We start from the raw sequence: 23,203 nt of genomic DNA, 5'->3' as shown, positions 1-23,203 counted from the left end.
TTACCATGCTTTAGATGTCAGTAAATACGTAACTACGTATACAGCGACCCTAACGGCAATTTATGAACTATATATTGCTTACACGAAAGTCTAGCAGAATTTATCATGCTTTAGATGTCAGTAAATACGTAACTACGTATACAGCGCCCCTAGTGGCAAATGTGTTAATGCTTAATTATCCGTTCATTATGATAATAATAATCAGCCATAGCCCCTAAGTAACGCCAAATCCCAATCCCGTTTAAAAGCACTAACGAGTTTTTAGTGAGTACCCCTCGATGATTACTCGTAATCCAGAGGCAACCATTAATCCAAATCCATTTTAAATGTCTTTTTAAAAGCATCAATAGAAATCACCAACGAAAGAAAATTCTCATTAGTGAATAGCCCCTCGACGCACTGCCTTTAACAGTGGTAAAAAGTGATTTATTTATTAATGATCATATATATATATATAAGCCTGTAACTTTATTGAAAAGAAAAGCAATAAAAATGAGATTCATTAAATCGACGAACAATTATTTCATTTTATTTATTCTATAGTACATTTATAAAGTATAAACAAAAGTATATGTGTTTAAAAACAGAAAGTACGCTTCGTTGAAACTTGCTGGAGCCGTGTAATGTGAGAAGGCTCCCTTTATTCCACCATGAACACGAAGCATCATCTTCTCGTTATTATTTGACCTTGAAAGTTTCAAAAAATTAAAATCTTCGATCGAACCTGCGCATGACACGCCTTTAACGTTTGCACATTTTTCTCTCCTTTCTCAAAAATTCATATCCTTCTGAAAATCTAGAATCCCTGCGCGAAGCGAACTCTCTTCCGCTGAGCTATATCCCCTCCGCAAGTGTGTAGGCGGGGATTTAGCTGAAAATGCAAATAGATTTGGACTAGAATTGCGAAATGCATATAAAACAGCACACAATAAACAGCGTAAAAACACAATGACGCAACATAGAAACACAATGAAACAGTATTAAAACACAATGAAACAGTATAAAAACACAATGAAACAGTATAAAAACACAATGAAACAGTATAAAAACACAATGAAACAGCATAAAAACACAATGAAACAGCATAAAGACAATTAAATAGCATAGAAACACAATGAAACAGCATAAAAACAGAATGAAACAGCATAAAACACAATGAAACAGCACAAAAGACAAAAAAACAGCATAAAAACACAATAAAACAGCATAAAAACACAATAAAACAGCATAAAAACACAATAAAACAGCATTAAAACACAACAAAACAGCACAAGAACCGCCGCTATAGGGAGCTAACAACTGGCTAGGGGGAAGAGATAGTCTGACGTCACGCAGCCCCTCTCTGGTTGGAATTGTTGTGCGTAGAATACCGTTTCCAACCGGTAGGGGGGATGAAACTCCAGTAAGAGATAGAAGGGTGTGACGTTTCAGGGTCAGAACTGTTAGTTCCCTATTTCTATGGGAGATGAAGACTATGTCGATGGATAAAAATTGTTCTTAGCCCTCGTCAGAAGTAAATGAATTTCCCGCTAATAATCCTTGAGTCGCGCTTTTTGGCCGATTGAACGGCTTTCTATAGTGGGGTGCTTGCTTCCGTGAGCGCGTGATCGTGTGGGCTATGCTGAGAGAGTCTGCTGTATTTTAAAAATGGCTTCCGCGTGGAAATGTTTAAATTCAAATTTCCACGTGTTTTTCTCGAGCAAAGTAAATGTAAACGTTTTAAAAAATTCCGTGAGAACTTCGGTTTATTCTAGTAAATATATAAATCCAGTAGTGGATAAAGATAAGTTACGAATTTTGGATGAAGAAGGTAAACTTAAAGAGATGGCCTTTGCGCCTGTGAAAGCTGCCCTCAATGAATTGACCAGTTCCGTTTTTCATGATGAGACTTTGAAGAAATTTACAAACTTATTAGTTAAAGGCGGAGATAAAGACACAGCCAGAAGGCTGATGGAAAAAACATTCGAGATAATCAAACGAACGCAGTTGGCAAAATACAATGCTGCTCCAGAAAATAAAAAAACGGGTATCGAGTGTAATCCATACATTATCTTTCATCAAGCTGTAGAAAATTGCAAACCAATTGCTGAATTACAACCGACAAAGCGTGGTGCGGTAGTTTACCAAGTACCCATACCCATCACTCCTAGAAGAAGTAATTTTTTGGGAATGAAATGGCTGATTTTAGCTGGACGTGATAAAGAAAGAAAAGTTCACTTCCCAGAACAAATGGCAAAAGAAATGATAGACGCCTCTAAAAATCAAGGACGAGTTGTGAAAAAGAAGCAAGATTTACACGTCCAATGTGAAGCCAACAAAGCTTACGCGCACTTTAGAATGTAGTTTCAAAAAATGTTAATGCCCTGTAAAATGTAACTAATGATAATGCAATAAATAAACAAAAGTATAGAGTAATTTCTCCCAGATTTTATTCTGTTTTAAAAATACCATTTTGGGCAAATTATTTTGGTCCACATCCTGCTTTACACCGTTGGTTACAAATATCCTTGACCAACAAGGTAATTTCAAGATTTGAGAAAAAAAAAGCTATGTCATAACACCAAAATTTTCATGGCACAAAAGACCTAAAAATCTCTTTGCAAACAATTTTCTTCTCATATTTACAGTATTTTTTACAGAAAGATATAATATATAATTTCTATAGATCAAATCTCTTCCTTTTGTTTTACATATTTTGATTTTTCGATTAGTTAAAAATAGAGCTAATCTCTCTTGTCTAAACTTCAGAATTTGGAACTGAAACATTTTAATTAGCCTTATTCCTGATCAGCGCCATCTACCCATAGCGGTGACTTTGAGAACTACTGTAAGCGGTAAGCCAACCAGATGTCGCTAAAATCTGGTGACGTCATTTTTGGTAAGACCTGAGAGTGCCAGTCAGTGACGTCACCAGATTTTAGCAACATCTGATTGGCTTGCCGCTTACAGTAGTTCTCAAAGTCGCCGCTATGGGTAGGTGGCGCTGATCAGGAATAAGGCTAATTGGAATACTATAGGAAATGAGAGATGTTAAATTGGAAGGGAAAAGTACTACTTACCAAATGGTAAACGGAATAAATAATAATTTTTTTTTAAGTACCCAGTATTCTGGTTATGGGGTTTAGGTATTTTCAAAAATATTTTTATTATAATTTTTACAATAATCAAGTTATTTTCCAATAACTGAAAAGTTTTTATCGGGATAAACTAGAGCTAGAGGTATGAGAATCAATGGCTACTCCAGTATCTTCGCTAATAGCTTCATCTTCTAAAGGAAATACTTTTAAAAGTGGGGCTGTCCTAAAAATAACTTCCACAGCATCGTGTCTGCCTAGTTCTTCTAATTTCCTGAGCAAGCAGCCCACGGTACTTTCTGGCGATTTAGACCACTCTTCTAGAACCCGAGCCATAGGACTAAAAGTTGGATTATCCCCGGGATCTATTCTGGGTAATTTATCAGTCATACCCAGTAAAACTCCTAATAAGCACCAATCACGACCCATAGCTTCCGCCGGGTCTAAAAGAGCGCATAAATGTTGTCGGGTTAAGAGAGAGAGATGAGAAACGTGAAGGTCAGGGGCCAAGGTTAAACCATTTGGCCCAATGGAATGGTTTCCATTCGGAGATTTTGGTACGTAAAGTTTTTCAGGCGTACCGCAACAAACTAAATCTAAAATCTTTTCTTCGCGATTATTGTTATTATTCTGGAGAGCGGCGGCTGGACCATCTCCCAATAAGGCTCTTAAAACTCTTTCGGGTGAATAGCTAACAACATTATCCAAATGTTGACGCAACTGAGAAGAGCTTAATAAATGTTTTTCAACTAATAAACCAGGGCAGGTTTCCGTCAAAACTTGGTCAATGACGCATAACAGATCCTCTAATAAATAGAAACTGTCTCCTTGAACGTCGGAAGGTCCTCTGACCTTAACTTCGATAGCTTCGCCATTATCTACCAAAGTTATTAAACCCTCTACAATACCGCGACTAAATTTGCTTCCTTGGAACCACTGATAAAGGTCACTTTCTGGATAAGGATGGTCGCCCGCTAATCTGCGAAGTTGCACCTGAACCCTGGGGAAAAGACACCCTAATAAATGATGAACTCCGGGTAAACATCGAATTCGGATTCCTCCGTAAACGGCGTTGGAATAAGGCAAATTTTTCTCCCACAATTCTTCGTGGGACTCTTTTTGATTGAAACAAGGAAATTCGTACTCTATTTCACCATCATTGTCGCACTGAGTACAAATATGTAAAGATTCTAAAACCTTCAAATAAAACGAAAGTTAACAACAGTTTGAGTGAAGTTTTCCACCCGTACACGACAATCAATGTTAAACCATACTTGTAAAAGATCTAAGGCGTCCGTGTCAGGGAATAAGAGTTGAGTGTCGTCAATTTTAAAGCTTCCAGTAACTCTGGCTTGTCTGAGATGTTCTTTCGATAATAAATAACCAACTACATCGACAGTCAACCATTTAGGGTTTGTCACGACTACATCTTGATTCTCTTGATTTCCGCACTTCAAGTACAAAACTTCTCCCATCAGTTGCAATTGCTGAATGAGCTCCTTCATATGGTCTTCTCCCGCCAAAGGATTGACCTGACTTTGAACCTGCTCGATAAATTGTTGCCAAGGCAAAACGGGAAAGGTGGAAGACGTTTTTCGCCAATTGATCAAATGTCCAATGACAACATCCAGGAAATGGGTACTCTTTGGAAGACCCTAGAAAGAAATAAGAATTAAACTTACCCAGAAATGATATTAAAAGCGTTGACTTATATTACCTGGACAACTTTGTGGCGGCAAGTACCAAGGTATTGTTTTAAAGCTTTCATGGCGGGAGAACCCACAATATGGGCGTCCATAATAAAGATTGAATCGTGGAGATCAAAAATGTGTTGGAATCTCTCTTTCACGCTATCTAAAACGGCATTAGCGGCTTCATTCGCGTAATCTCCGGTGACGGAATTAGTTGAACTAGAAGCCAAATCAGCGTGCGTTCCAATCAAGCAAACTTTAGCGGGTTTGCAACTTTTGCCGCGATTTCCTAATGGCTCTAAAGGCGGGATTCTCGCTTGAAGAAAAGAGAGCCAGAAAAAGACTTGTTGCAACTGAACGTCTAAAGGATCGCTCAGCCTAAAGACTATGGCGTGGAGGCAGTTTGTATTTCCGATAAAATGATCGTATATAATGTGGTAGGGTTCGTGACCCGAAAATTCCCAAATACTCAAATCGCCTACACCTTTTTTAAGATTATTTAAAGAATAAGCGTACGTCTTCAAGACAAGTTAAAATGAAGTATAATTACCAGAAATTGTAGCTTGTTGAATATCAATTCCTTTGGTATAGTTTTCATTGACAGTCTCAAAGCTAAGTCCAGATTCATTTAAGGTCGGGTCTACATCTATAAAGGCCAAAACTTCCAAATTCAAATTATTATAAAAGAAGCGACACCAAAGCCATTAGTAAGTAATTGAAGAATAAACTGGTAAAAATCAGGGGTGTGCGAGTACTCGTTAAGTTCGAGTACTCGACTCGATACTCGATAACAACACATTGAGATACTCGAGACAGATTCGAGTAGCTTTTTAACATCTTAAATACTCGACAAATACTCGAATCCGAGGCTTACAACTATAGCAGACGATGAGTTCATGATCATTTATTTTGAAAATCAATTGTTCAATGTTTAATTGATCACTAACAATCTTTTTGAACTAGTTCGATATTAGATAATTGAAAATCTTCGTTATTTTCAAGAAATTTACAAAATTGCTACTCGACAAGTCAATATTTGAGACTCGATAATTACTCGAAAGAACAAACAAAATTTGACCTATCTAAATACTCGATACTCGAAAGTATTTTTGATACTCGGCTCGATACTCGATAAGAAATTAGTTTCGATACTCGGACTCGGCTCAAAACCGAAAAAACGGGACTCGCACACCACTGGTCAAAAAATATCTCACCAGGTTTTTCGGGATTACTATTCATGGAAGTAGTAGGAGAGGTGGATGATTTTGATCTTCTAAACCAACTACTGAAATATCCCGTTTTTAGAGAGTCTAGAAGCGTCGTTTTACCAACGCCGCTGTGTCCGAATATTTTTAATTTTATACGCGATATGGCTTGCGTCGAGGGAATAAGTTGCGTGATGTAATCATCTCTCCCCTGTTTCAAGCCACACTGTTAATTCATTACAAACGTTTGTCGCGATGAATAACTTAAGAAATAAATTACATTTTTAACCCTAGAAAGAAAATCGGCGATGTTGCTGTATCCTTGAGCCAAAGCGGTAACTTCGGCGGTGATTCCATCCCTATTTTTCTGGTCCACGTTACACCCAGCAAGACATAGACATCTGGCAACTTCGGTATGGCCATTTTTGGCAGCCAAATGAAGAGGGTAAAAACCAACCTGTAATAGAACGAAAGCGAAAACGTTTCTAACTGTCGCTCGCGGTTAGCATTATTTACTACAACTTACCTTATTGGGAACATCAACCTTGCAACCAAACGCGCATAAAGTCTGCGTTAATGGTAGCAGGCCTTCTCGAGATGCTATGTGAATTGGAGCTTCACCATGCTAATGGATTAGATGGAAATAATATTATTTTATTAATGAATTGGGTGGGTTTCATTGCCTAATTTGATGAATATCTTACATTATCCACTATATCCACTTGGCAATTGGAATGTAGTAGCAACATAGACACAGCGACATGGTGCCTTCTCAGAGACAAATGTAGAGCGGTACATCCATGCTGTTGAATTAAAAATACTTAAATAAGTACAGACAGAAGGGGATAATAGAAGAAGGATGACACTCTGTATCCTCTAATTGCATTAGTTATGTAACGTCATTCTTCCCAGGGTCTCCCGTTTTGTTTGCTTTCCCGCGCATCAAACTACAAATGGGCATCGCACCGTGGGGTGAATTCTATAGTTGTTCGGCACTAAATCACCAGCAATCATCCCACAAACCTCGTCTTGACGTGGGACAAAAATCCACAAGCGCGTCTTGCCAAATATTTAAGCGCTAATAGAGTAATGATGAGGAACTATTTATCGTGTATGTGATTCGGTTTAGTAACCTTGCTCTAAATGTTCCGATGTTGGGAAGAGTGACGTTACACTTACCCCGCGTTGTGGTACACTTCTCTCGAAGAGAAGTATTATATACTTCTGGTACAGACTAACAAATATAACAGTAATAAAGGACAGACCTTGTCTAATATATCAGCATCGGCACCAGAATCTAATAAACATCGCACACTTTCACTATGACCTCGTGCAGCTGCGCAATGTAAAGGAGTATCTTCTTCCTACAAATTATTATTCACAATTTTCCATAAAAACTCTTCATTAATTAACTAATTTTTGTAATTAAATTTGATGTACAAAAAATATAAAAGTATTCACTATAACCGGACAAAAAAAAATACAACAAAACGATAATTGTTTTTCGCACCTTATTTTTGACATTTGTCAGGGCTCCCGCGACACACAATACATGCACAATTTTGGGGAAACCGTGCCAAACAGCTATGTGCAGGGCCGTTTCACCATGCTAATTATTATAAAAAGAATGTGTCAACGAAACAGTGTGCTTAAATAATTACGCAACAATGTGAAGAAAAAAAAACACAATGAATCATAAAACAATAAATACATTTTTTTTTCCAACAAGAAACATAATAGTAATATTGTAACATAATAATTACCTCATCTTGGGCGTTTATGTCCGCCTCTAAATTGCACAATAATTGAACGGCACTCGCGTGTCCGTATCGGGCAGCTACGTGTAAAGCACTTTCGCTGGCCTAAATTAATGCTAATTAGGACCACCTAGCCGTAATTAAAATGAATTTAAGTAACACACCTTGTTTTTAATATTAACACTAACTCCGCTGTCACGCAGGTACTGTATAACATCGTCTTGGCCCTGTCTAGCGGCCCAATATATGGCACTATCCCCGTGCTAATTAATAATTAAGATTTAAGATAAATTTAACTTAATTTCAGGTTAGACTACGATTAAAAATATCCTACACTATCTAATCTTTGCAAGTCGGCTCCTTTGGAATGTAGGAACTTCAGGATTTCCAACTGGCCTAAACCAGCTGAGATATGAACAACAGTTTCCCCGTGCTTAAAATACATATTTAATTGTTTTTTTTTTTTAAATATTTAAGCTATAATTAACAACAATGATATTGTTAAGAAAATTAATTACTCTGTTCGTTTGATTGGCTTCGACTCTTGACATGGAGAAAAGTTCCTCTAACCCGGGAAGATTCCCTTCTTCAATGGCACAAAAGAGAGCGGCGACTACGAAATTTTCGTCTTGCTGTAATTTGTAAACCCAAACCATTAATTTACACTAAACTTTATATCACTTTATTAAATAATTCTTTATTTTAGAAACTATAAACTGGTTAAGAGCCAAAAAATGAATAATTTCAGGACGTTTCGCAAGAAAAGTTTCAAGACGAGTTCATCTTCCAAACTCAGTTCATTCTTATCACACACCCATATCTTTTGTAAAAATGATTGTTTTGTGTCCAAAAATTCTTTAAAGTCGTCATTTTCAAGAATATTTCAACACGAAACTCAAGTTCTTAACAATTTTAAGGTTAAATTAAACAATAACCAACTCGACCTCTAGTTTGTCAATTTAAAATGGGCGCTAACCCGATTCGCGCCTTTTTTGAATAATAATCTGTGGTCGTATCGTGAGTTTTCGCGGTTTAAATTACCCGCCATAATTAAGTTTGCCATGTACACGCAAAAATACGTATAGGGGGTAAAAATAGTATATTTCTATACATTTTTGACATTTACAAAAAGGGAGGGAGGGGGAAGTTAAATTTTTGAACCCGAAAAAATGAAAATAAAAAATGGGGAAAAAAGGAAACTTGGTGGCTTAATGATGTCAGAGCGGGAAAAACTTGTATACCTGTACTTTCGAATAATTTTATTACCTTGAAACCGTCCTAAATACTTTCGGTCGAACCCCTTCAAAACTTACTCCCGCTACACCAAGGGTGCCACAACTATTTGGTTCATAGTAACATAACACCATATAAATATATATATAGATAAAAAACAAAAACTTTTACACCATTTAGAAGCAAATTATAAAGTTTTATCAAGCGTAGCCGAAACGATTGAAAATTATGAAAAGATATCCCACGACGACAACGTTCGTAACGTAGATAGTAATTAGCAAAATTTCTCTAATTATTTAAATTAATGATTTAAAATAAACTTACAAGAGAGATGGAGAATCAGAACTTTACAGAAAGGGTCATCCAACACTACTCGGTTGGTTCCTACGCGAAACTGACTAAAACAATCCCTTGAATTTTGGGAATACTGGGTCCCTGCGATGCCCATTTTATGGACGAGATATTACAGCCATTTATTTTACTTTTTTATTGGGATCTTGCACTTTTTACGACGGTCCCATCTTGTAAACTCTTAAGCTAAGACAAAAATGGGAAAAACTGAAAAGGCCTTAGAATGCCTAAAAAATAAATGACGAAAAATTGTCCATATAAAGAGAGGAAGAGTCTAAAGCGTACGAAAAATAAAAAAAAAAACACCATAAAGGTTGTCGTTGTATAAGAGATACAAGGGTGCTAGGAAATGGTCAATTTAAAGAACTTCGGGCAACACTGATCACAAACAATGAATCCGTTTGAAAAGATGTTTCAATGCTTAAAGACAAAGTCTCGTTGGCAAAAACCCCGAGTTTCAAAATGAGCTGACGAGACCCAAGATATAAATAAAAATAATTTATTATTGCTCAACAACGCGTTTGACGTCAGACGAATATTATAATTAATAATTAGATTGTTTATACCTACGGGAATCTTTTGACACTATATTTGAAACGAAGCCAACTTAAACTAACTAGTAAAATCAATGTAACCAAAACTAAACTCAACAAAGTACAAACTAATGCAAGTAAATTTCACGAGATATGCCCTTTAAAGTTTATATTATGCAATGCAAAAGTAAGATAATTATTAAGGAAGCTATAACTAGATGTGAATAATAATTCACGAATAAGCTTTTGGAGGTTCAACATTTGTATTGTAATTATATATAACTTCAATGAATGAACTTTCACAGGCGGTTTTACTTCTATAGGAGTTATTTCTATTGTTTCTCCAAAATAGGTGTAGGTACGTACGGGAGTTCGTGCCTTAGGTAATACATTTTTAATAGAAAGTTATCGCAAAACTTTTTAAAGAGGCTTGGTCTAGGGCGCGGCTACCTTTTAGGTCGTGAAGGGGTTTTCATACACAATCATTGCGTGCAAAATATAGTTATAGACTTGTAGTAGTAGATCCTGGGAACATTTCCCATCCCTTCAGTTTATAGCGGAAGGAAGGGTAAGTAAGGCCTTCCAACCTCAACCTAAACATAGATCGATCGATCGGTCGGTCGTTTGCGTTGGCTGGCTATTATTAAAAGGAGTGGTGTATAATTAATAAAATGATGAAGGGATTATATATACAAGAAGGTCATACCCAGCCAGCAACCATTAACGTCAATTAAAAATACTCAATTTCTAATTAATAAAACCAAAAAAGGGGGAGGAAGAAGAACGAAACGAAACCCAAAACAAGTTTTAAAAGTGAAAAAACAAGTTTTTCTAATTTTGTAGTCACGAGGTAACGCGTGAGAGACTTGTTTCGTTTTCAATTTTTATTTAACAAAATATTGATTGTGTACTATAATACCCTTAAATATAAAACGAGGTCTGGATTTATTTTTTTTTCTTTCTATATATTTTTATGTTGTGTTTCTTGTTTGAAAGTGTGCTGTAAATTTGAAAACAAAACTTTCTAATAATAATAAAAGTGAAAGCTGGAAATAAACAGTATGGCCTCTGAAGTCAGGAATGTCGGTAGCTTTTGTACAGTTTTCAGACAAGGAGGATTGATAACATTTACACCAGAAGGCGAAGCTACTTGGTATTGAAATTTGTCCGCTAAGTAGCCTGACCTCATGGTTTAATTGGAATCAATTCTCCATAGTCTGAAAATTATGAACAGTAAAATCCAGCCTTGGATGATTTACTTCTAATTTTCCAAGGTTGGACTCTCTAAGAAAAATTGCTAACGTTACCACTGAAGGCGAAGGTGGAGACATTTAAATAAATTAAATAAGAATAATAGTATGATTATTTATAGCATCCACGTATAAGGATAACAACTTTCTTAAAAATTCAACCTTTATCCTCGTATCTCTTTCAATAAAATTAAAATATATATACAATTTCGGGTTTAGAAAAATATACAACATAAAACTGTCGGGAAAAAATGATTATTTATAGAGTTATTTCATTAATGTCAGGTAAGGTAAGGGTATGACGTAAGCAAGATATAAATTCCTCGGAGCGAAACCAACTATTCCACCCTTTGAACTTCCCCGGTCGCGATGGAAGGAAATGTATATGGTTATAAAAATTTCTACCTGTTCACCTAGGCTGCTATTCAAAAAAAGTATAATACCGTTCCCCCAATGAAAGGGAGATCCTTTTAAACAATGAGACGTCTAATTATCTTTCCTGTCGTTACTGGGAACTAGGGGGGGGAGAAAGGATGGCGGTATGTATTGATTCGCGTGAGAATGGCAAAGCCATTGTTTATTCTTTGAATGATTCGGTGTCATCTTAATATCAAACAAACACGACAGATGACAATAATTATACGATTTCGATCTGGAGTTAGAACGGGTTTCCTTAATTCGAAATGATGATGATAATCTTATGGGGAAATAACTTCAAGTTTCAACAAAAATTCCAAAAAATAAAATTAAAAAAAAAAAATAAATTAAAAAATTTATTTTTAAGTATTTAGCCGTTTAAATGATATTCGATTAAAATTAATTTAAGTGTGGTTCTTTGGTTTATAATTATAAGAATTCAAATACCACGCGAGTTTCAGATATTTCACGTCTGTTTGTACGCTTTTAAAGCACACAATCATAATGTAAGGAATTATAATATTATAAAGCAACTTTATAATCTCCAATAATTTTTTTCCTGAACCGTTAATCCCCTGGGGTATTTAAAAAAAAAGAGGTCCCTCGTTTTTAAGTTTTTAAGTTTTTAAATTAATTTAATTTACCAAAATAGCCCATAGCGTTTTGGAGGAAGTTTCAAAAAAATAAAGGGCACCAATGTTAATCTAGATCAACTTTAAAAATAAGAGAATTTTCACAGTTTTTACCGAGATATAATTAAAACTGTAGATAAGTAATTATCTTTAGGAAATTAGGAATAGGATGTTCTGAACTTTTTGTAAATATAAGAAACAAAAATAAAAAAAATAAAAATTAGAGAGAAAATGGTATCCTAAATGACATAAGTTAGGAACAGATCAAGAAATATTAGGTCAAAGCGACGACGGTAAAGGTAGCGATGTCTTTCTTTCTTTCTTTCTTTTTTTTTTTTTTTTGCCCGAGCAATAGACCGTAACGGGAATACAACAGTTTTGAGTGTACGATACTTTGACGTTTCAAGCTATATGCTAAGACCTTATTTCAGACCCTTAAGACGCGATATTATATTGATCACTTCAAAAACAATTTGGTTTAATCTAGTTACAACAAAACTAAAATTATAGTATATAATTATAGCAAGAAGTGATATCTAGTTTATTAGGGAGAAGGTATACGATGCCTAAGTATTCGCGCGCTATAGCCCCAGTCCCCCTTTCAAAATACAAGGGGGGATGTAAAAGGAGGCCGGGCTATTTCGCCTCTCCTCAGTCGGAATTATCGTCATTCGCGTAGCGCTGACGTGAGTTTTCAAGAACCAATGAGATGCTGGTTGTAATTTAGAGGCGGCGGGGATTAACTCCGGACCTACGTTTGGAATGGAGATAAAGCTGGAAATGTGGCGAATTTGTACCTTCTCCCTAATAAACTAGATATCACTTCTTGATTATAGTAAATAGTAAGTCTAGCAACGCGTTTTTCCCATGACGTCAATAAAATAACGCTACGCATCTTCAACATCTATATCATCGTTGCACAATAATAATTCCTAGTTCTACTTCTATAAAATTTAGGCCTGTACACGAAATTCATTCTGTCAATAAAATTGATTTAAAAAAAATTCCCAATTCTTTTCCAGTTCAAAAGTAAACTACGGTATATTAAACTTGTTTCCAAATTTCGTCACTAGCTGCTTCATTAACGAGGGCAATTTTATATTTTTTAAACACTCCCCCCCCCCGTTGTTGATAATTAACATAGTTGTCATATTTACGCGATACACTGACACTATAACACAACTTAAAAAAGACCCAATTAAACAGTAAATTTATTCAACGGGTCAATGCGATCACCTTCGTAACAATCCAAATAACAATATCGATTAAAAAAGAACTTAAAGAAAAAATTTAAATTCAAGAATATGCCAGTAGATTAATGGTTCCGTTATCTCGAAAATTAAGACTTAAATCCGTTCCTTGATAATAAATACGTAGAAAGATTTCTTTAAAGGTCAAAAAGAGAAGCGAACTTAGAGGCAAAATATATAAAAAGTGCCCTAAATTTATCTCAATACCTTTTTTATGAATATAATGTTTATAATCTATTTATTTATTTAGTTTAACTTATGAGGTATTTCCGCCGAAGCGAAAATTATAGAAAAAAAAATCTTGCAAGCCTCACTAAGACTCAAGGTCAGGCGATAAAGGATGTTCCCTTTAAGCTATTTAAATTTTAATAAAAATTAATGAGTTTCATATTCATACTCAACACGGTAAACAGGAACTACTTCTATTATGATGATGACAACACAAGGACGAAATATTAGAAACCGCGTAAATTTAAATCCTAAAGGGTTACGGGTCCGGTTTAGGAAGGCAAGGGGAGTTTCTCAAAATTTAAAAAATATTGCGAAATATTATTAAAAAGGTACGGGTTTGTAATCGTATAAATGCTTAACTGGTACCATAAGTTCATAAGATTAGATATGTTTAAGGTAAGTTTGTCACGGGTTACAAACTGGAGCTTGTAATGAAGTGACTGACGTAGGTCATAGATTCTGGTGAGGCGCTGTCAAAGGCTTAGTACAGGAAGATGGACTGCAAAATTAACCGCTAGTCGTTCCCGAACTAGCTCGAGCTGTAAGTCTCTAGCATTACGAACTTGTATAGGTAGTGTCATACTTATGGAATATATCACATATAAACTTATGCTGGTATTACTATTAGTTTCATCGTAAGTAAATAATCAAAATTCCCTAATTAAAGCAAGCATCAATATCTTCTATTCTACTTCAAAATAGGTAAATTTGGAGGCTTGAATACCAGATCTTGCGCGAGTTCAGAGTTCTCAAAAAAAAATATTAAGAAATATTTCTACGAGAGAGAGAGAGTTGGGCGCAAGTTTTGTACAGGTAAAATGTCACCGATCAATAAACATAATCGATAACTGGGCGTTACATTTGAATTAGTACAGCTAGCTATTTTTATATGTATATAAAAACTATACATGTATTTCTTGTATCATATCACTTACCACCCATGGGTTTCCCGGTTACATTAATTGTATAGCGGTAAAGTGGTAAGTGGTAAGCCTAGTTTCAGTTAACGCAAACGAGGCTTGTTAGTTCAAGCGTAACTGGCTCGTTCAAAAATATATATATATATGGAATTTGGCCGCGGCACCGCGCAAATATCTCGTTTGCAAAAATAGGCTTAGCAATAACTTTTCAAAAAGTTATTTTGGTTATTTTTTTTTTTAAGTTTCAACCAAACAAACTAAACGCTCGAGTAATTGCGATAGAATAGAGTTCGAGGCTAAAAATTAATGGGCTCGAATAAGAAAAACAAAACAGGGCCGACGAATGGCGGGGGTGTCTGTCGAAAATTTTGAAGTCTGTATTATAGGGATTTTGATTCTTTAAAACAAGCATATATTTTCTTTCTCTTCCTTTCTAATTTAATTTTGAATATTTTATGCAAAGCTAGTTTATAATCCGTCTGTATTAAATTGTCCCCAAATCAGTCGGGCGATTACACGCTTAAGTCCTGGAATAAATAGCAATATAAACATTTAGTTTATTATGTTGTAAATAATAAAAAAAAAATAAATAAATAAAAAACTTTCTAGGTCAACGCAAAAGTTTCATTTTTTTTGTCAATTTCGATTTAATTTCTATTGTGTTTGTTTGTTTATAAAGTCGATTATCTGAAGTGAAACAACATACTCCGATTGTCGTTCTAACGTTCTATAACTTACAATATTTATAGAGATACAAGACATATTCATAATATTTAGAATTATAATATTATAATTTTTCTCGAGTTTTTAAAACGTAATTTGCGTTTTTTTACCATAAACTTCTTCAGTTAACAGACTTCTAATTTTTTCCGTGACAAATATTTAAACAAGTGTCACTTAATGGAACAAATTTAAGTAGTTTCCCGTTTTAGAAACGACAGGAAAAAGAGAAATACTAAATTTTGGTATAAGGTAAATATAAAATTTGTCATCAAACACGAACAAAATAAATCAAGAATCAATCCATCACGTACGTTTAAAAATTCAAGTAATAAAAGACAAAAAAATCGAAGCCACGTAGAACAAAAATCTAAAAATCAGAACAACTTTCGCAATAAATAAATAAAAAAACAACATTGAAACTCCTCCTTGCGCCCCCATCATTTACATTTTCTTGCAAAAATTTTAGAAGTGATATTATTGTTCATCGGTGCGTCGAGCAAAACGGAAAATTTCTCGGCCATCCATACATTTTTTCCCACGATTTACAAAATTTTTTAGGCTTATTTTTTCCTCCAGCAATATCGCCTAGGCCTACTAGGTCCTTGTCCTTTTTTAATAGCGACGGGGTCATGGCTTTATAAAGATATGCCCTGATGTTCCTAAATTAACCTAACAGTATAACCAACTGGGAAGTGACGTAGGAATGAAAGAAAGCAAGTGAGTGAGTGAGTGAGAGGGAAGACATCTTTTGAGGGGGTGCCAATCTGTCTACGTGGATGAAGTCTAAGTAATTAGTTCCGAAGCAGTAAATCCGCCCACGCAATTCACCAGGATGCTATACGTTTAAACTACCAAAGTAAAGAAGCCGTGACAAGAAAAAGTCTCTCTCTCTCCACATCGATTGGCCCTGATCCCTAACTAAATAGGGGGGGGGGGATGATTTAGAACTTAGAAGAGGGGGTGTCTCCGTGTTGAATTCAAGAAGATGATGACCGAAAAGAAATTTTTAACTATGAGTCAACGGGGAAAAGTGTCGCGGAACTTTACTTATGAATTCTCACGTATGTGTTTAAACTTATGCCGTGTTGAAGAATGCAGCCAGGGATAGAATTAGGTCGTCGGTTCTCTTATCTCGAGTGTCTCTTAAGAGGTTTAAGAATGTGAATATATATACTTATTATGACCCCTTACTATGCTAATTCTTGATATAAATTCGCTCGCGCCGTTGCGAATTAGGAATTTATAGCTACGCGTACCAAAATTTACTGTGATTTATTTTGAAAATTGTAGGCTCTGAGATGAAGGGTTTAATTTCGGTTTGACTATGGATTTTGCGGTTGTTTTTGGGGTTATTTATGGGCAAAGTGGTGAAAATTTACACACTAAACGGTTACTTTAAGTCACTAGCCTTGCACTGTAGAAAATTGTCCGCTATTTTGAGGGAAAAGGGGACAAGACATTCATTTCTAAGCAGAATACCTGTGACATCTCCCAATTTGCCAACAACCTCTCCAACTGAATTCCCTGATAAGTGACAAACAACTAAACATTTTCTCAGTGATTTCTAACACATAATAACGCCGACGTAATTTGATCCTTTACAAATCTGAGAGTTAACAAGGGTAGATAACAACTAAACAAAGACTCTCTCTCTTTCTCTCTCTAATGTCTCCCTCTCTCTCTCCTAATCTCTTTAGATTAGGCCTATCTGCGCTTTATAAATAAAGAATGTAATAAAACAAATGTTCCGGAATCCAAAACTAAATGGGCCAGAAACCTATAATAAAATTACCCTCCCTGGTTCCTAGAGTCTTGTGCCAAAAAAAGAGCAAATTATAACAATCATGTTGTCAGAAATAATACCATAATGGTATTAATACATAAACGGTGCCATTTTTCACTCTGGGTTTTAAAGGAAAAGAAAGAAAAAAGATAGATGTGTAGCGGTAATACTATCTTAATCTCGTTAATAAAACTCCTACAGTCTGTTTCCCTATTTCGTAATCAACGGGGAGCCATAAGCTTCGCGAAAAAAGGGCGGTCACCTTCCTGTACTCGCGTCGTCTCTACACTTCGCTCTACCTACGACTCGAGTTGAACGTGGGACACGTTTTCTTCAAGAACACACATACTTTTAATGAAATAAATAAGAAACACTCATCCCATGGTCATAATTGAATCGTTAGGGCAGATAAAATGTAGCAGGTGCGTGTATGGGGTGGGGGTACGAGAGCTGCTAAGTACCTTTTACCTTACCTACCATGGACTTTGTGTGATAGCGGCAGTAAATGGACTTTTTAACTTAATTTATTCAACTTAATGTTCGTAACTGTCTAATTAACTCTGGAGATGGGTATTTTGAACAGTTGTAAATTCATTAGAGAACAATGAATAACAGATAACATCTTTATGTCTTTGATAAGATTATTAAGAGTCTTGGGAACAAAAGGGTGGGACCATTAATGGTTAAAGAACGAACGATTTTAATTTTAACTATAATGGTTGGCCCATGTAAATTTTTGAAAACTTTCCAAGGGAATATTTTTGACAATCCCGCTGTTAAATTACCATTTTCAAGCTATAAAAATGCGTTTCTACAGCAGAAACTACTAATTTTATCTCCTACAGTGCGAAATTTCCCCGAAAAAAAATCTCCTTTTTCAATGAAAATCTCCAGGGGATATACACTATCGCGCTTTTAGTACTTCATGGTTAGTTTTAGGAATCTGACAGGCGACAAGTGCGTTCAAACTACGCAATAAGACTCAAACATACTGGGGACAAACTTCGTCCAACTTTTGGGGCTGTACTGTACTGTAACTAAAAATACGGTGTACATGTTGAATCTTTTAGAGCTTCGGAATCTTGATTCCCTTAACTTTGACACGACGACCATTAACAGGGCACCCAAAGGGGTTTCTATAACATTGGTGAATCAATTGCATAGCCCGAACGCACGCCATTAGGGGGTATATATGGGTTAAAGTATGTTTGTATCTCTCACCATAGTAGAGACGACGACAAACGCCTTGTCACCTTCGTCATCATAATCATCTTGTTGATCAAAATAAACCGTCGATTCTTGTTCGGAATCAGTAATTCCTTCGTCATCATCATCGTCATCAACGGACCCTTCAACTTGATGGGGCCTCAACCGATTCATATTAGCGTTCACCACCACAGTACCCCGACTAAAATTCGCGCCCCCTAGACCCGCGTCTTTCAGGGGTGGGTCCAGCGATCTTGACCGACGCTTGGACCTCTCCATGACGTTTATTTCCGCGTCAAATTAGCGTCACAACGTACGCGTAAACAAACACACACAAGGTAGCGGAATTTCTTCCCTTCCCCGGACTCCGGAGGGAACTTGACTCAAGAACAATAGTGATTACTCGAGTAAAAAGGAATCATTGCCTTTTCGTCCCCAAAAAGAATGAAACGTAAAAAAATAAAATAAAATAAAGGTTTCCGGAAAAATGGCGTTGAATTATGGGACGCGTAACGTTATGGAAGTTTCATTACGTTCAGTTTTCGCGCGCGAGCTATTGTTTTTTTGCAGTGACTATTTCAAAAACAAATATCGAGATCAAGTTGAAATTTTTCGCAAATACTCAAGTTCTATCTTCACTAGTACGATTTAGGAAATTTACGGGGGTGTAAAAAATAGATTCCTGTTAAAAGCGCGCCTTGTTAACACTCTACTCGTTTATAAGCGATTTTTTCCTAACCCTTTTTTTAAAAAAAGAAATAAAAAATAAAAAACACAAATTGTGGATAATTTTTTATTTGACAACCGCGGGCTAATTTCAACCGAATTTTTCCTTCCCTTATTTTGGAGATATTTTTTTTATAGAAGTCTGGTTTATATTACTTCATTAGCATCCCAATATGACTGGGAAAGAAATTATAACTCGACCGCATCTTAAGATAAAAAAAACTTGGTTGTTAAATTCTTTCCCTATGAAAATCCGACACCACAATCACCAAGAGAAAATTAATTTCAATTTATTCACATTGTCACGTTTTAAAAAATAACACACATAACACACAACGCGGAGTTCACGTTGATTATATCCGAGAAAAATTTGGGCGCGAAATATGGCACGTCTAACTTATTATTCCGTTCGACTAACCGTCTCTAACTATTTTACATATGGTCCGGTCCCAACTGAATGATTATGGGAAACCCGAAGAACGCAAGCGGCAGCGTGTACTAGCGAGCGAGCCTGCCACAGAGCAAAAACTAAATGACAAGATACTGAAGATAGAAGAGAGAGACACAGGTGCCTCCGCTATAGTTAAAACACCGCGGCAAATGCCTTTACGCGTGAGACGCTTGGCTTCGGCCGGTTGTGATAACTCCGATAAGAGTACACTAGCAGTACTGCCAGAGTGCCAGTGGAAAGGAAAAATTCTTAGCAGCATTAAGAGCGAAGGGGAGGGGACAACTCTACTAGGGATTGAAAAGAGCTGCGTTGGGAAAAAAAAACTCAATAATAATAAAAGGGAGAAGTTATAAGACATTGCTCGAGGGGGTTCCCTCTCTTTTCTAGAGTTACTCTACAACATTTTTCACAAGGGGGAAAACCTTGGGGGTTGAAAGAAAATGTTCAGAGCGAGCGGCCCGGGTGCCCAGCCAAGAAACGGAATGGGGATATAAAAATTTTTCAACTGAAACTGCTGGTGCTGGTAGAGATAGGACTGGACCACGCTGGAGGTTACGAGTCACGGCTTTAACTACCAAAAGTTAATTATTCAAAGTATTTGACATGTTTTATATTCGTGTTTTCTTTTAGTTAGGCAAATATCCTTTGTGATCATTTATATTCACTTTAAAGGGATGTACAATACGTTATATAGGGGCGTGTCAGGAACTATATTTTGAAATAGTACTGTCACGTGACTGTAAGCGTCGAAGGACTCGGCGGATAGATTTATTGGAAATGTGACTGTCGATGCCCATTCCAATACACTGATATAAAGCTACCTAATTCACGCATGCCCAGAAGCCCCAGATGGAAGATGAGATTGACATAGGCCACGCCCCCTACATGACACATTGTGTGCATCATTTGTAATAAATCACGTGTCTCAAAGGGGAATGTAAAATTTGACAGGAGTGAGGCGAAATATTTACTTCTTTAGTTAATGGGCTTCTGATACTAACTTAAATTTTTGGAGTAAACTAAATTCCATGGGGAACCGAAAAATTTCGAATGGATGAAGAGGGGGGCTGTTACTCTTATTTTGGAAGGGAAAATAAAGCTACAAACCGAAAAGGTTTTGGTAAAGTTCGTTCAACTGAGGTAGCAGAGTATTTTTTTTTTTTTTTTTTAAACTTTTTTTTATTCGATTTGAGGGCATTAAAGTGTGTAAACTTTTGTCAATTAAATATGGGAGCCGCCAATTTCATAAAGGAAATAACTTTGGTTAATTTTAATCGGTCATTAACTACGGTTTTTAAATGAAGTATCGATAATTTTATAGGAAAAAAGCAATACGGATATCGAAAGTATTTTGGCGGGATAGTTTAAATTTCGCGCTAAAGTTTCCCGCGTTTTTATTTTTTCAGAGACATTGGCGCCATCTAGCGATTTAAAATGTACTTATTCTTGCCAAAGTTTCCCACTTTTATTTATTCAGAGACATTGGCGCCATCTAGCAATTTAAAAAGTACTTATTCTGTTATTCACCATAACAAGGTGTTCAAGACCATAATTACTTCACAATTGCGAAACCGCGCCCCCTTTTTCTAAATCACGTTAGCAACACTTAATAAAAACAAAAAATAAATTGGACTTACCCAACTCCTGGCTTTATTCTTTGTACTCTTGAAACTGGAACCGTTTCCACTTGATCCACTGTTAAAAAATCCACCACTTTCCGCACTTCCACTATTTAGGGATAGTTTTCTTGTACCATTTCTTGTATTTTGAAGATAAATGCACAATTTCACAGCTTCCAATGTGCGCTATTGTAAATAAATTTGCACAAAATTTAAGGTTATAAGCTAAAATTGTTGTAAATAAATTTGTAAGCTGAAATTTAAAAAAATTACATTGATAAATTAAAAATAAAATAAATTAAATACCTTCCAGCGATTTGATAAATGTTTTGGCTTTGGAGGGATTGTTTTAATATTACTTTGAAATAAATTAAAATCTGGGACATCATTAATATTATAACTGTATTCATGGCACTGTAATTAAATATTTTTCATGTAAATTAATTATAATTATCGTTAATTAAATATTAAATGGACTTTTAATTCTACCTCCAAAATCCATGGATGCTCTAAACATTCTTGCACATTTGCCCGTTTTCTAAGGAGAGAGAAGCAAGTATTACCACTAACAAAAAGATCTACTCCAAAACTAATCCCCAAAAAGATATATATATATACATCCAGTACTGTCCTCATTGTTTCCATGGTTACTAATATACCTAATCAATAAATGGGTGTCTACTATAATGAGAAGGGGCTTCTCTAACAATTAGACCATGAAGAGTGCATGGTGGGCAATTAGTCTAATTACTTTGATGGTCTACTATAATATAAAAAGTAACAAAACTAAGGGGGGGGGGGTTCAATACTCACTTTGGGTTCTTAATTAGAAGGTTGGATATGAAATCTTTGGCATTGGCACTGACACCACTCATTTCTCTATCAAAACTGAAGTCAACTGCACTGATATTGGCAAAAGTTTCTTGTTTATCTTCCCCCAAAAATGGAGATTCACCACTTAAACTGTTAATCACATAAAATTATTTATTTCATGATGTAAAATATAATTAAAATTTAATTTTAATTAGAATTGTCGTACATGTTATAAGTGATGACCCCAACACTCCATAAATCTGTGGCGAAACTGATAGGTTCAAAATTGATAATCTCAGGAGCTACAAACTCCGCAGTCCCCATTATTTCCCTAACTTCTACACCAGGAGCCAAATATCTTGAGAGTCCAAAATCAATCAATTTTATTTTATTAAGACCTTCTTCTGACACCAAAATATTTTCAGGCTAGAATATTTAATTGTTTAATATTAAAGATAATCTAAATTATGTTAAGTAATTAAGCTTTGTTAATTAAGTTTACTTTTAAATCTAAGTGGACTACTCCTTGATCATGTAAATGTTTTAATCCCAATAAAATCTGCTCAATAAATAATGCAGCTTCTTTCTCTTCCAATTTAACCTTTTCAGATATGAAGTCATAGAGTTCCCCTCCTTTAACCCTTTAAGTATGATTCAAACAAATTAAGTACTATAAAACAGTCTGTGATTCTTTCATTTTGTATCAAATGACCCTTACAATTCCAAGACAAGAACCATCTCTGGTCCATTATCATAAACATCATGTAATTGGACAATATTGTCATGTTTAACTCTATTCAAAATCTCAACTTCTCTAAGAATATCTTCCACTGGTAGACCCCTCCTACTACCAGTTACTCTGCGTTTTCTAATAAATTTGGCTGCATATTCCTGAAGAGTTACTTTTTCTATACACCTTCTAACCACAGCAAACTGCCCACTGTTTTATAATAAAAAGATGAAGTAATTATTTAATTACACAAGAATGAATATGCCTCACGGTGTCATTCTTTATTTTGAAACTGGTTTCAACACCCAGGTCGAACTTGCCAGCACAACACCACAAAATTTTGAAGGGGAAGGGGTTCAAGGGGGTGATGTGGGTGGAAAAACAAAAAATAGAAGCCAAGTCTTACCTCCCGACATCTTCGAAAACGTCGTAATCATCGTAAAAGGAATTGTTTTTGCAAACATTTGACATATTACACTGATTCTACACTTATATTCATGCTTAATAAACTATACGCGCGAATAATTACTTTCAATTAAATATAAAAATATGCTAATTACCGACAATACGTGTGACACAACTCACTCTTTGACGAGGCCTAAGCCTAC

The 23,203-nt window shown here is 35.6% G+C and overlaps 2 protein-coding genes across 6 annotated transcripts; one reads left to right on the top strand and one right to left on the bottom strand.

The window, feature by feature from the left end:
* The first annotated feature begins 1,580 nt into the window (after positions 1-1,580).
* mRpS7 (mitochondrial ribosomal protein S7) lies at positions 1,581-2,415 on the top strand. Its single transcript, XM_089868051.1, has one exon. The coding sequence runs from the start codon at positions 1,648-1,650 to the stop codon at positions 2,341-2,343; it is 696 nt and encodes a 231-aa protein (XP_089724177.1). The 5' UTR covers positions 1,581-1,647; the 3' UTR covers positions 2,344-2,415.
* Positions 2,406-23,198, bottom strand: LOC149692343 (death-associated protein kinase 1-like). Of its 5 annotated transcripts, none has more exons than XM_089868039.1 (22): positions 23,002-23,198; positions 22,584-22,805; positions 22,368-22,506; positions 22,092-22,291; positions 21,866-22,015; positions 21,542-21,590; positions 21,359-21,466; positions 21,071-21,238; positions 8,246-8,359; positions 8,062-8,160; positions 7,892-7,990; positions 7,734-7,832; positions 7,481-7,579; positions 7,236-7,334; positions 6,675-6,773; positions 6,497-6,595; positions 6,251-6,427; positions 5,980-6,196; positions 5,316-5,426; positions 4,792-5,249; positions 4,349-4,729; positions 2,406-4,271 (listed from the first exon to the last, which is right to left on the bottom strand). In XM_089868039.1, the coding sequence occupies exons 1-22, from the start codon at positions 23,064-23,066 to the stop codon at positions 3,195-3,197; spliced, it is 4,329 nt and encodes a 1,442-aa protein (XP_089724165.1). In that variant the 5' UTR covers positions 23,067-23,198; the 3' UTR covers positions 2,406-3,194. The 5 variants fall into 5 exon arrangements, with proteins under 5 accessions (XP_089724165.1, XP_089724167.1, XP_089724166.1 ...); XM_089868041.1 differs by having other exon boundaries at positions 5,316-5,411; XM_089868040.1 differs by having other exon boundaries at positions 5,980-6,181.
* Between the last annotated feature and the right edge of the window lie 5 nt (positions 23,199-23,203).

The sequence above is a fragment of the Phalangium opilio genome, unplaced genomic scaffold (genome assembly GCF_054372755.1).
Source record: "Phalangium opilio isolate 3A_F unplaced genomic scaffold, DU_Popi_V2 ptg000024l_1, whole genome shotgun sequence".
NCBI lineage: Eukaryota > Metazoa > Arthropoda > Arachnida > Opiliones > Phalangiidae > Phalangium > Phalangium opilio.
This window is presented reverse-complemented; position numbering and strand designations above follow the sequence as displayed.